The sequence below is a fragment of the Coffea arabica genome, chromosome 2e (assembly GCF_036785885.1).
Source record: "Coffea arabica cultivar ET-39 chromosome 2e, Coffea Arabica ET-39 HiFi, whole genome shotgun sequence".
Lineage (NCBI taxonomy): Eukaryota > Viridiplantae > Streptophyta > Magnoliopsida > Gentianales > Rubiaceae > Coffea > Coffea arabica.
Window position 1 is genome coordinate 19,397,758 of NC_092313.1, and position 13,872 is coordinate 19,411,629.

Below are 13,872 nucleotides of genomic sequence, written 5' to 3' on the forward strand. Positions count from 1 at the left end.
ACGATAAGGTATGCAAAATTATTTTTTGGGGTACTAGAAAATATAATAGCAACATATGATACGTACGCTACAAGAAGAATCTGTGGATTCCTGAGAAAAGATCAAAACTATCATTACCAAAGCCAGTACTCTGTTACTTGCAAACTATACGTTGGAGGATATATATATATATCTGGAGTTGGCCCGGCGGTACGAGAGAGCTCTTAGAAGTCAAACAGCAGTTAACAAAAATGTTGACATCTCTTGCTCCTGACAAGATTTTCTTCTGCAATTATTTGATAAGAAGGGTCCTTCCTTCAAGATTAGGGGGGCTGACAAAAGAATATCTGCTGCAATTATTTCATAAGGGTCCATCCTTGAGGATTAGATCCTGATTTATTGTAAGGTTTGGAAAAAATCTGGACCGTCCCATGCAAATGTCGAATGTACGGTTTCACTTGTCTAGGTTGCAGACCCAAATCCCTTCCCTTATGGTACCATTGTTCAAAAATTTGGATCTCCTTCCAACAGTGTGCTGTGGTGGAGCTTAAAATAATTCATGCAAATATTCTGACAGCAGAAAATTATATCTGAGGTCTTAGCTGTTTGTTGCATTTGATTCCATTAGAGAGTCCTGATTAGGGAGTAGTCAAAAGAAGCATATCACTCAAACCCGAAACAGTCAGTTACCAGGGTTGCTTTGCATCACTTGGCTACTCAGACGTATCATCTCCCACAGATCCAAGAAATCATTCACAAGCATACGATCATGTGCATATCAACAACTGAATCCAAAAGTGAATCGCTGAACAAGAGCGCCTCACTAGGCTTAAATTAGTCATATATGCAGAATAAAATCGCACAGGAAAATGCTAAATTGCACTTTCACTGTCATTTTTATGGTATGATTTTCATTTTTCACGTTACATGATGAAATAAATTGTGAGTGCGCGATAAACTAAAAGGGGAATAGGGTTAACACTTCCCAATCACAAAACATATTTGACGTAAAATGGCAGGATTAGCATGGGACCTCCACCCCCGTACCAGTGAATTAAAGCTCCTTTACAAGATTCACGGGCAAATGTTTTTCACGGAGACGTAACAAAGATGGCATTCTCATTCCATGCAGCCCCCTGCGCTTATGAAGAGTAGTCATGGGAGACTGAAGTTGACGTGCAGGCTACTTAGGTCCACTAAATTGATTTGTGGAAAGAACAAACTCCCACACGGAGGAGGTTAAGATATTTGCAAAGTCTTTAAAATTGTAAAGGGATCATTCTAGAAGCCTTCCATGAGATTTGTAATGATTGCAATCACCTCCCTTGAGTTTTGAAAAATTGTAGAAACATCCCATACAAAATATGTTTTGGTAAGTACAAAAAATCTAATGAATATCCTACATTTCGCCTATTTGATTTACAAAACAAACTAAATGACAAAAGAAATCAAATATAAGCATTACTTACTAAGAAAAAAAAATTAAGGTAGTTCTTTGCAGCAAAATTTAGGCTATATTTCAAGGCATCATTTTTTAACATTTGGACCTCTTTTTTTTTTTTCCTCCTTTGCTAAGTAAGTTGTGAAGAAATTGTTTTTAACAAATGCATCCCTCTAGTAGGTTATTTATAAAACTAAGCAAGCAGTCTATTTAAATGATCTAGGAATTGAATATAATGTATTAAATGAGATGAAGTTCGAGCTATTGGATAAAGAAATATTTGTAAAATGCGGATTTCTTTTTCCTTTACATCCATTTTTTATTTAGGAGTCATAGATCTATGGAGCCTATTATAATCCTTTCATAATACCAAGGAAAGTAAGTATAATTTTTTAAACCTCAAGAGAGGTGGCTGCATGTCAAAAATTTCAAGGGAGGTTTATGAAATTATCCCAATGGTAAAACCCTCGACGCAAATATGTCAGAATTGTCACATCGATGATCCATTCCATTCAAAATTGGCCACGTTAGGTAAGCAATTTTTCAACCACCAGCCTTTGATCCGGCGGCCATCACCAAAGCATTAAAGCTTAGTGGGTTGCTTCCCACCAATTGTCGCTTTAAGTTATTTTGCTTAAAAAAATTCAAATGGGTGGTACTGATCCGGTGGTAGTTCAGTCCCTCCGAGTTACCCTTGAATTTCTTCAGGTCCGCCTCCTTCTCCTAACGTAGAATATAATAGATTTATCGTCTCTGTGGAAAAAAAAAAAAAAAGTGAACAATTTTTCTACAAATAAAAATAAATAAATAAATAATTCTAAAACATAGCAAGTCAAACGGGCTCACACCACGAAACTGAAGAGAATTATAGCCACATATGCCTGCTGATGGACAAACACCCCTAGATCTTTTTTTTTGTTTGGGTTGCCAGATAATGGACAAATTAGCTCCCGTATTTCTTCCTGTAACTGGAGCTCATTTGTTTTCAATGTTTGGCGCAACATAAGTTCCAATATTCCAGCGTACGAAAGAGTTTATTGCCTTTCAATTCCGTTGAAAATGTTAAATTAATATTTGGTTTGCATGAAAAAGAATATAAACAATTCACGTCTTTTGCAAGGCCACTAATCTGCCAGCGCCTCGTACTATTTTTGGCAGTTCCCAAAGTCGGCCATGTACTCAACAGAGCTGCATCATATCAAGTGTCAATTCTACTTTGCTGTGCTGGCCTTCTTTTAGTGGTGGAACAGAGTTGGCTATTTCAAGTGAAGAAGCTGTATTGAGCAAGAGCCACGTGTAAGATTCGCTATGTTCCAAGATGTGTGAAAAAATATCCACAACGGGGACAAATGCTTGAACAGTTGGGAAAAAGAAGAAAAGATTAGTGAGGTGGCTTGATTTAAACTGGAGCGCCTCTCCACCATGAACTCATTTACCTAGTCAATTTACCCCATCAAATCTGAGCTTTCTTGTGTTATCGCCATCTGACTTCTTTTGTGTAGTAACAATGGATATTATTTGATTTCGACTAAAGATAGTGAATATATAAATAATCTTTTCTACATAATTTGAGAGATCTTTGGATTCTTGAACGTATGGCTGATAGAGCGGAGGCATACTGAGAGTGACAGGAATTATTGCCCTTGTTGTGTTGACTAATCGCGGCGTTCCACGGCCGGTATTAAGAAGGATTATTAGTCTTCCCCTCCCTCCCTCTCTTTTTTTTTTTTTTTTTTTTTTTTTGAGTAGCTCTTTAATTGTTTATGGAACATTTATATTTGTTAATCCACGGGAAAAAGACTTATCGGATAAAATGACACACGTTAATGGGTTCAAGACATCTATAAGTCCAATACCAATTCACGGTATCTCCTACTATCAGAGAGGTGTCGATCATAATCAAATTATATTAATTGATCTACCTAAATCCACCCACTAATGACCCGTCCAAATCCGTCCTTTATCTTTAATTGTGTCAAAATTGATATTCAATTAAATCCATTTAATTAGTGGGCAGTGGGTTGATTCGGCATTTCCCTTTATACTCATTTAAAAATAATTATACATTTAAACTCAATTTTTAGTAAGTGTTATGAAAATAAATTTGAATTTTCTACCAATATAATAACAATAATTTTGTCAAATAATAAGTAAAATTTCAAAATGATTCATAAATGGGTTATTGACCGTACCTATATTCATTTATTAAATAAATTGATATAAATAAATTAAGTCAATTATAACCATTATCCAATTATAACACGCTGGACCCGTTCAAGTCGCGGCACCTCCAGCCACCACTAATTTCAATAGCCTGATGCAACGTGGAGATTAGCACAGCAATAGATTCAAATAGTAAAACAGTAAATATTAATGTTAGGCACTAATGTAATAAGTTACAAAAATAAAGTATATGTTATCATTTAATCAAATTTATGTCGGAAATTTCGTATTACCACTACAAAAAAAGATCTTGCAATAGAAACAAGATAGACGAAAACAAATACTCTACGTGGGATTGCTTACGTCCTCAGCGGAAGGTTCCGGCAGCCAGTACACGACGGGAAACGTTTACAGCATGGCCGCCGGCCCGACTGCATGTGCATTCGAAACACGACTAGCATGGCCCCGGGGCGGTTGTTTACAATTCAAACCACATTTAATGGTCCGTCGCCTTCATTTATTAATCTCGTGGATCACGCCTTGCGATTCTTGTCGAAAAAGGTGGTGTACAAACATCGGCAGCGAAATCAGAATTTTCGGTTTCGGCTGAGAAAGAAGACTAGTAACATGTCATTTGTTTTTTTTTTTTTAATGACACTCCGCCGTTTGTCTCTATATCAGAATTAACTATGTGGCAAATTCAGTACCAAAAATTTTGTTAGTTGGCTTTCTTTTTTCTTTTTTTTTTCCAAACAAACAAATCTATGACAAATAATTCTTTATACCTATAATTTCAACTGAGATCCGTCTAGTGTTTACTTTTAGTAAAAGTTCTTGAAATTCTAATGAGGCGTTTAATTCGCATTCCAAAATCCGAATTGATATCATAAACCTCATTATTCTATTCATGGGTTAATCAACTTGAAATCCAAAAATAGCTCCTAATCTTCACATAATTCTCATAACTACTACAATCCAGAATTTATTACACTTTGGCCCTTCAATTTCAATCATTCAATTTATTACACTTTGGCCCATCTACCAAGCACGCCAAAAACCTTTGTAATAAATCAAGTCGATTACGTAAGCGTTGTCTCCATTGTTTGATTTTCTCAAGTGGACGCCAAACCAAATAACACCACAATAACATTCAACTGGAATTAATTCAATAAATTACACAAATTAAGCACTGTCAGGATACTATTAACACACAAAGTTACAACGGTCGACACGTATTAAGCAACATTACACTCAGCAAGCTACATTTACAGCACTAGAATAGGTTGGGTACGTATTAGAAAAGCTTACGCATAGAATAGGATGGACTAATAACACTTCCCCCCCCCCCAACCCCGCCTTGGAACTCAGGGGGCAGTCACATTTTACGCCCCCCTTTAATTTTAAATATATACACTTTATCCCTCATGAACACTGGTTAAAGTTAAAAATACAAAAAAAAAAAAAAAAAGTGAGTGCAACGATGTTATTGCTCGTTTATTCATGAAATTATCTATAACTTAATATTATTTTCTTTCATTTTTAAAAAATATACATATTCTCTATCATATCAACAGTATAAAATTATCAAACTGAAAAATGCTAAATAAAGTTTAAATTTAGTTTATATCCATAAAATTTTTTTCTAGCGATTAGTATTCACTTTTATATATGCTTTGTTCAATTTATTATAATTTGAGTCAAACAAAAAGAATAAATAATACTAAAATAAACATAGATACCAAATTCCTTTTTTAAAAAGACGTAATATACTAAGCTTATTTTTTGTTTTAAAAAGTAGTTTTTTCATTCTTTTAGTTTTTGTCAACTTTTAGTCTAATACTATATATTGTCATTTAAATTTGATTTAATCTCCATTTTCCTTCTCTGAGTTAAAAAATGAGGTAGACTATTCCTCTTCTACGGCCAATCAATGCTGAGAAGATGTGTGATTTTGTGCATGACTCCTGAAGCGCAGCGAATCTTCTGTTCCGCACCATGTGTCACTCTCTGTCCCTTTTTTATTATATTGCTATTTCTCCTGCATAAATATCATATTTTAATTCTTTTTTGCTTCCTAATGATCCAATAACTATTAATTGAATAAAAAATAAATACAACGGCTTCAAAAAATATATATAATAGAAAATTAAAAAATACAACAGAAAATACATAAAAAAATCTCATTTTTTTTTATGCATTTTGATATTTTGAGTTTGATAAATTTTGTGTATTTCTCAATTAATAGTTATTGGATCTTTAGAAAACAAAAAAAAAAAAAAAAACTAAAACATGATACTTATGCAGGAGAAATAGCAATATAATAAAAAATGAGACAGAGAGTGACACAGAGTGTGAGACAGAAGATCCGTGGCGCTCCTCCTGAAGTCTATAAGTATCACTTGCGGCAGTACGTATTTTGCAGCATTCCAAGCAAACTGATTCCGCCATTTTTCTTCTTTCGAGCATGGCTTCCAATAATTGCACCACCCCACCTCCAGATGACAACCATGAGCCGAGTCATAGTGTTTTAGAAATCGAAAACCCATCCCCATCAGAAGTTAAGACGAGTTTTAGGGAAATGCAAAACCAAGGAGAAGGAAATCACGGCCTTACAGACCAAACCCATTCCAGCAGGAGAGGGGTTTTTCTGACTTGGAAGGACTTATGGGTCACGGTCTCCAATGGGAAAAAAGGTAGCAGGTGCATCCTTCAAGGGCTGACGGGCTATGCCCGTCCCGGTGAACTTTTAGCCATTATGGGTCCTTCTGGCTGCGGCAAATCAACACTTCTTGATGCATTAGCAGGTACTACATATATAAATCGTCTCAAATTATTCTCTCTGTTACTGCAATCTTCAACTCTGCAGGGTATTCCTCTCTGCGCATACAAACATGGATCCAATCCAACACCATTATATTGTATAAATTACGGGGAGTTTTGCTCTGGAAGACAATTTAAATTCATTATTAACGTGAATATATGGAGGCACTTTTCAAGCAAATCCACATTCTCGTGGTATAAAAAAATGGATTTGCATGATATCGGGGGGGCAGTTGCACTTCCCTGCCCGATCTGGGCACACTCTTCCTGAATCTCTCCCAACACTCTTCCTGGAGGAGTTAGACGTTATGTGTCGGAGCAAAAAAAAACACCCTGCCTGATTTTTCTGAGCAAGACACCGTTCGTTTTCTCGACACAGTGAACTACTCCCAAAGCTTTCATGCAATACCAAATATTCACACGATAAAATCCGAGGGATTTCGCTTCCATTTTTTCTTTCCTTCATTCCTAACAACTAATCATCTTTTTGTCCCGAGTTCTTTTAACCTTGTGTCTGGTTTTGCGTCTGCTTTAGAAAATCAACCATATGAGTTACATTAACATATTGATCCGTGACTTGAAAAATCAATTAGGGGGACGAAAGCACAAGAATCACAGAATAAACACGTCACATCAATGATCGGTTCCCTAATTTGGCATCTTCACACTTTGTCGCGATTACGCCTACTAAATATGGTGACCAAAGGTGACACCGTGACAATGCATTGAATTTATCTTACATCGATTGTGAAAAAGGCTGGTGGGATGAGAAAGCCAATGGCACCATGACAACTCCTCTCAATAGACATTCAAATGAAATGAAATGTTGTCCCAACCTAGTACCCGGCGGATGACAGCGATGATGTACGGGGCGAGATTGCTGTTGCGTTTAATCATCAAATATAAACGCGCGTATCCGGCGAACTTTAAACGTTGAAAATTCAATTTTTATACATAAGAACTTAAAAAACAGTTCAAGGTCAATTGTTTTTATGTTATGATGATCAAGTTGTTGGTCTTGAAAATCAACTTGTGTTTAATCCCATGAAGTTGTACAATTTCTGCGAGTATAGGAAGGCTGGACTCGAACACAGGGCAGAGTGGTGATATCTTGATCAATGGTCGTAGACAAGCACTGGCCTACGGAACTTCTGTAAGATTTTCCATTCTCTGATTTTTACCTGGTCATTGTAGTCCGATGTTTGTTGAACTCAACTCAGAGCCACACAATTTTAGCGTACCCTTTTTTTGTTGGTTTTCTGCCCATGATGATGTATAATAGCGTCATTGTCTTTTTTTCTTTTTTTTTTTCTGAGATCACAATGGCATCATCGTTAATGATGGATACTTTTTGGCATTAGCCACCCTCCAAAGAACTCGTGTAACAGTTACACCTGCCAAATGATAAATGTCCCGATTTGATTTTTTTTTTTTTTTTTAAAGTGGAAGGATTTGAGGTATAACTTGCTATTTACAGTTCAACCCATTATTACTGGTACAAATTGGTCAAAGCAGTTGTTAAATGCATGAACTTGGACTCTAGAAGTCAATTGGACTCTTAATTAAGTATTAATTGTCAAGCTTAGCCACCCAACCCTACGCTTCCCCGCAGCTCAAATTATTTATTACTTGTATAAGTTAGTCAAAATAGTTGTTAAACACATGACCTTAGATTCTACGTACGAGTCAATTAGAGTATTAATTGAGTATTAGCCAATGCGAAAGGTCAGGAGAAAAGAAACCTACTACACCCTAAAGTTGAAGAAAGCATCCAAAACAACAGATGAGACAACAAATTATTAAGTAGCATTTACAAGACTCGGCTAAAGCCAAGGTTAAAAAAAAAAAAAGGCTAATTAAACTTTGACCATTTATTCTTGGTTAAAAATACTTGGACAAAAGCTAATTAACGATGATAGAGAGGAAAATGATTAAACCTTCTTAACCTGAAGTGTACATATATTAATTTAGCTTGTTAATTTGGATGCATATATAACACAAGCCTTTTACGCAGCACTGTAATTCTCTCCTTACAACAACCTCTTTACACCGTCAATTTAAGAAAGATTAACTTTTAAAGAGGGGAAAAAAAAATCAAGCTACCAGTCGACTAGTTTGCAAATTTTGAACTATATTATCAAGAAAAGTACTCGCAAGGTAAGATTAAGAGTTTAAGACTGATCAAGTTTATTTCTTCTCAAATTTTTGGTAAAATCAGGCCTATGTGACTCAAGATGACGCATTGATTGCCACCTTAACTGTAATAGAGGCTGTGTACTATTCTGCTCAACTTCAGCTGCCAAATTCCATGCCCAAGTCGGAGAAAAAAGAGAGAGCTGAAATGACCATAAGAGAGATGGGGTTGCAAGATGCAATGAACACGAGAGTCGGAGGATGGGGGCAAAAGGGACTTAGCGGTGGACAAAAGAGGAGACTCAGCATTTGCATCGAGATCCTGACTCGCCCAAAGCTTCTCTTCCTTGATGAACCAACGAGCGGACTTGACAGTGCCGCTTCATATTACGTTATGAGCAGAATTGCAAGACAGCGGGCAGGAAAGACCATTTTAGCATCCATTCATCAGCCGAGTGCTGAAGTTTTCAGCCTATTTCAGAACGTCTGTCTATTGTCTTCGGGGAGAACTATATATTTTGGCCCAACGAATGCAGCCAATGGGGTGAGTGAGATTATACCCATATATTTTCGTTTTCATGAGGTTGGGATTATCGGAAGTGGAGCTCAAATATGTTTACAAACATGCTTGTAAGATACAATTCCAGTTACAATTCCGACAGAGAACCAAATGCAGAGAAATAGTAATTGCAGATTATCTTTGAGGTATAACCAACTAGGAATGATTAATCTTCCAAGCTTTCTCTTGCTGCAGTTTTTTGCATCGAATGGTTTTCCCTGCCCAACTCTCCAAAATCCATCTGATCACTTCCTGAAGACTATAAACACCGACTTTGATGAGGTATGTCAAATATAAAGACAATGAATTCTTTATCTTCTTTTAGTTTATGGAATATGTAATGTCCTTGAATCCATGTTTAATTCTTCCTTAATTAATTTGACTTACGAAGCTAAGGGTTTAATTTGGATGGTCTTGACAGGATATCGAAGAGGGCTCAACTGGAAAGATGCGAACGGAGGAAGTCATCAGCATTCTTATTGAGTCCTATAAATCATCCATTAACTACCAAGAAGTTCAGAGGCAGGTTGATGAAATATGCAGTAATGTGAGGACGCATTCACTTTTAATCTCTCTTTCTTCTTCTTTCTTTTTCCTTTTCGTTGTAGTCTTTTCAAAATTTCACAAGTAACACATAACATGTCGAAGGCCTCCAATCAAACTCAAAACTTGTTTCGTGTAAGTAATTAGTTGTAATAAGCATTTATCACGTACCTGCAGAATGGGGAAGAACTAGAGAAAAGGAGAGACAATGCCAACTTCATCAGTCAATGCAGCGTTCTGACAAGAAGATCATCCGTAAACATGTTTAGAGATCTTGGATATTACTGGATGCGCCTGGTAGTCTACACCGTAATGGCTCTTGGGATCGGAACCATCTATTACGATGTTGGCAGCGGCAAAAGCTATAATTCCATTCAGGTATGACATTAGGAATTATGCCATTAAAATTTAAAGCCACAATGGAAAACAACAGTAATGCAGGTTCTTTCTATCCAGTCAATTAAGCCTAAATAATTTTCGCTATTATTTCAGGCAAGAGGTTCAATGCTCATGTTTGTGGCTTCATTCCTAACTTTCATGGCTATAGGTGGATTCCCTTCATTCGTAGAGGAAATGAAGGTATAATACACTTATTGTCTAGAAAATCAAAGATCAACATACAAATATTATAATTACTCTGAGAAAGGCATATTGACTTCCACAACCAATAACTTAACAGGTGTTTCAACGAGAAAGATTGAATGGCCACTATGATTCGAGTGCTTTTGTTATTGGCAACATTGTGTCTGCACTGCCATACTTGCTACTAGTTTCGCTGATTCCAGGATCGATCGCTTATTATCTTGCTGGACTTGAGAAAGGAGTTGGACCTGGAGAAGGATTTGAACATTTTATTTATTTCTGTACCATTCTCTTCGTTTCCATGATGTTGGTTGAGAGCCTGATGATGATTGTTGCAAGCGTTGTCCCTAATTTCCTCATGGGAATCATAGTTGGTGCCGGAATCCAAGGCCTGATGATTCTAAGCGGCGGGTTCTTCCGCTATCCAACCGATTTGCCAGCACCATTCTGGAAATACCCACTCTACTACATTGCCTTCCACAAGTATGCATATCAAGGTCTATACAAGAGTGAGTTCGAAGGCCGAACCTTTTACCGTCCTGGGGAAAACCTTCCAACGCTCAGCGGTGAAAGCATCTTGCGAAATACTTGGCAAGTTGAAATGACGTACTCCAAGTGGGTGGACGTTGCCATTTTGTTTGGAATGGTTGTTGTATATCGCTCGCTCTTCTGGCTTATTGTCAAGGTTGGTGAAAAGGTTAGGCCTGTTTTAAGAGCATTGACGTCTGTTCAACCACAGAAGGCCAGGCAAGTAATGTCAGCAAATGATCCGGCGGAGCTTCTACAGTGAATGGCGCACGAATCAATGAAATCCCTCTTAGCCAGATCTAGCTAGATGCCATCTGTAGGATAAAGTAGCAACTGAGCAGAATTTGTACCACGATAATGAGTCCATGAAATAGCAGAGGCATGCTCAATTATTGCCTTGTGCTACCTTGTTTCCGTTGGTATCTATATGAGTACAGTTAGTTGTATCATGTCCCGAAAAAAGATGCTCTATATTTTATCAGAATAGTAACATTTCACGTGACTTTTCGCACATAAATTGAACCACCCATGTGTTGGAGTCTCACTTCCTTCATTTGATACACATAACTTGGTAGGGATGAGAACAGTTTAAGAACTTTTTTTTTTTGTTAATCATAAGCATTTAAATGCAACTCAATACATAAATTGGTCATCCACCCCATTCCACTTTTCAACCCAAATAAGAAACTAATGAGAGTGTCTGGGTAGGAGATTATGTGTGTTTGCATAGAGTATTATTTAAAATAATTACTATAGCATATAGTATTTTTTATGATATCATATATGTGAGATAAAAATGTTGTTGAAAATATAAAAAGGTGGATTGGAAAATATGTTTATGATGCAAGCAAAAAATTATTTGAAAAAAATTACTGTAGCACTTTTTAGAATATGATGTATGTGAGATAAAAAAAATAGTTTGAAAGGTAAAAAAATTAATTAAAAATTATGTTTCTTAATAGTACCAAATGAATACTAGATACTTGTTTTCTGAGGTGCACGTTGAAAATTTTCGCTGTAGCATTTTTATAGATAAATGTACGTATGGTGAAATAAAAATGTGATTGAAAAACATATTTAAAGTTTTTTTTTAAAAACATGGCCAAACATTCAAGGCCAAAATTATTGACATACCTCCCCTAAGAAAAAAGGCCAAAAGTTAGAAAAAAAAATCATGCCAAACAAACAAGGCTAAAATTATTCATAGACCTCCCCAAATAAAATAAATTCTATCTACATACAACAATATTCATCTAATCTTGACACACGATTAATTAGACTATGCTAATGCTTGAAAAACACAATACTAATGCTAATATATATAGATATATATATATATATATATGAAAGTAGATATTTTAATTAGAGTTGTTTTTCACTCCTGTGTGGCATATCTAATTGAAGAGAATTAAAGGGTTATAAGTCATTTGGGTTTTACCCATATTGACTGTTATATTATATGTTCAAAAATTATTCCTAATTTTAAAATAACTTTAAAAAATAACTAATACTATCTTAATGATATCTAAAATAATTTTAAAAGTAACTAATCTTATCTTAATAATATCTGCATTCTATCAAATTATTACATACAACTATTGTAAAACTTTTTTCAAATCACAATTATTAAAATCTTACATATTCCATAAATTACTTCCTTTCACCACCATATTATTGATTAGTATTCAAATTGTTCATCATCTCTTTCCTTAATTTTGAATTAACTTAGTGCAAAACAGAGAATTAACTGTTACACTGACATATTTTATCAATATTGTTGGAAACTAAATATTTATTGATGAAAAAATCGGATTGCTGGATCTTTTCTACTTAATTAAATGTGAATATATAGTTTTAGATTTGTGGTCATTATAAAAATTTTAATTATCTAAAAGAATATTTATATATAAAAAAAGAATATCTACCAAGCTTTTTGTGAGAACCCGTAATTTTCTCATTTTCTAGGTTTTATTCTCTTTAATGGCATGTTTTCTGCATTTTCTTTATTAGGAAAATTTTTCCGATAATTTTTATGAGTAAATATAGTTTTTCGATGATTTTTCTAGTATCGGTTAGTTTTTGGAGAAATTAAGAGCGTATATCGGACGTGGGACCCGCTAGTGCGAAAAGTTCGGAAAAAATATGGCCAACTAGGTTAAGATTTGGATACTGTGTTTAATTTACCGGGTGTTATGAGATAATTAGAGATTACCAAGTGGATTGGTGTGAGAGGAAACAAAGAGATATGTATGCATTAAATAGGGTGACAAGTGTCACCATATGGTTGGTTGTACTTTATGACCACTATTCATTTTCTTACCAATTGACCAAATAAATCAAAAAATTACCAAAAAATCACCATTTTTCTCCTCACCTTGGCCGGCCACTTCAAGCAAAGAGAAAGGGAAAAGCTCTTCAAATTCTTGCCTCCATCTTGCTCAAATTCAACTAATCAACCATTTGATCTTGCATTTGTTCCATAAAACCTCTTCACTTAGTGTTTGTGAGGTGTTTGGTGAAGTTGTTTGGAAAGTTAAGGTGACTAGTTGCTCTCTCTCTTGTGTTGCTAAGGTGAGTTGTGAAGGAACCTCTCTCCTCCACCTAATGATGTTTAATCCATGATTTGTGGTAGTCTAGGATGTAATTTTGTGGATTATATCTTGATTTTTGGTTGAATTGGTGAAGTTTTATAATTATTGGTGATTTTTCTGTTTTCATATTATTCTTATTATGTGGTCATATATGATGATTGGGAATGATAATTAAGGAAACTAGAAGGTGGAAAAAGTGGTTAATTGCAGAAAATTTCTGTTTTGGAAGAAAAATTGAAAGTTAGGGTTTCATTATTTACATTCTGCCCGGCACAGTACCTCATAGTTAGAGGCCGAATTGGCCTTGGGTTAAAACATGAAAGTTATAGGGAATGATATTTTAGAGATACCTGCAAAATTTCAGGCCAATCGGAGTAACGTAGCCTATGAAAAGACCAAAATACCCCTGCTGCTCTGGTTTCACCCGAACTTGAGAATTGCTTCTGTAATTGGTTATTTTGGATGGGAATACTTCTGATTTGGTTGTTGAGGTCTTCTGAGGAAATGTAGCCTGATGTCTTAGATTTCGGATG

At 35.5% G+C, this 13,872-nt stretch overlaps 1 protein-coding gene across 1 annotated transcript; it reads left to right on the top strand.

The window, feature by feature from the left end:
- Positions 1–5,994: 5,994 nt before the first annotated feature.
- On the top strand, positions 5,995–11,250 carry LOC113731627 (ABC transporter G family member 1-like). Its single transcript, XM_027256995.2, has 8 exons — positions 5,995–6,387; positions 7,477–7,556; positions 8,622–9,080; positions 9,291–9,377; positions 9,517–9,642; positions 9,816–10,016; positions 10,131–10,217; positions 10,318–11,250. The coding sequence occupies exons 1-8, from the start codon at positions 6,048–6,050 to the stop codon at positions 11,008–11,010; spliced, it is 2,073 nt and encodes a 690-aa protein (XP_027112796.1). The 5' UTR covers positions 5,995–6,047; the 3' UTR covers positions 11,011–11,250.
- Positions 11,251–13,872: the final 2,622 nt, after the last annotated feature.

Bases quoted from the DNA above. Each gene is read 5' to 3' on its own strand.
- LOC113731627 (XM_027256995.2), top strand. From the start codon at position 6,048: ATGGCTTCCAATAATTGCACCACCCCACCTCCAGATGACAACCATGAG. The intron at 10,017-10,130 runs GTATGACATTAG...CTATTATTTCAG, and splicing joins AAAGCTATAATTCCATTCAG to GCAAGAGGTTCAATGCTCAT. The intron at 10,218-10,317 runs GTATAATACACT...ATAACTTAACAG, and splicing joins CATTCGTAGAGGAAATGAAG to GTGTTTCAACGAGAAAGATT.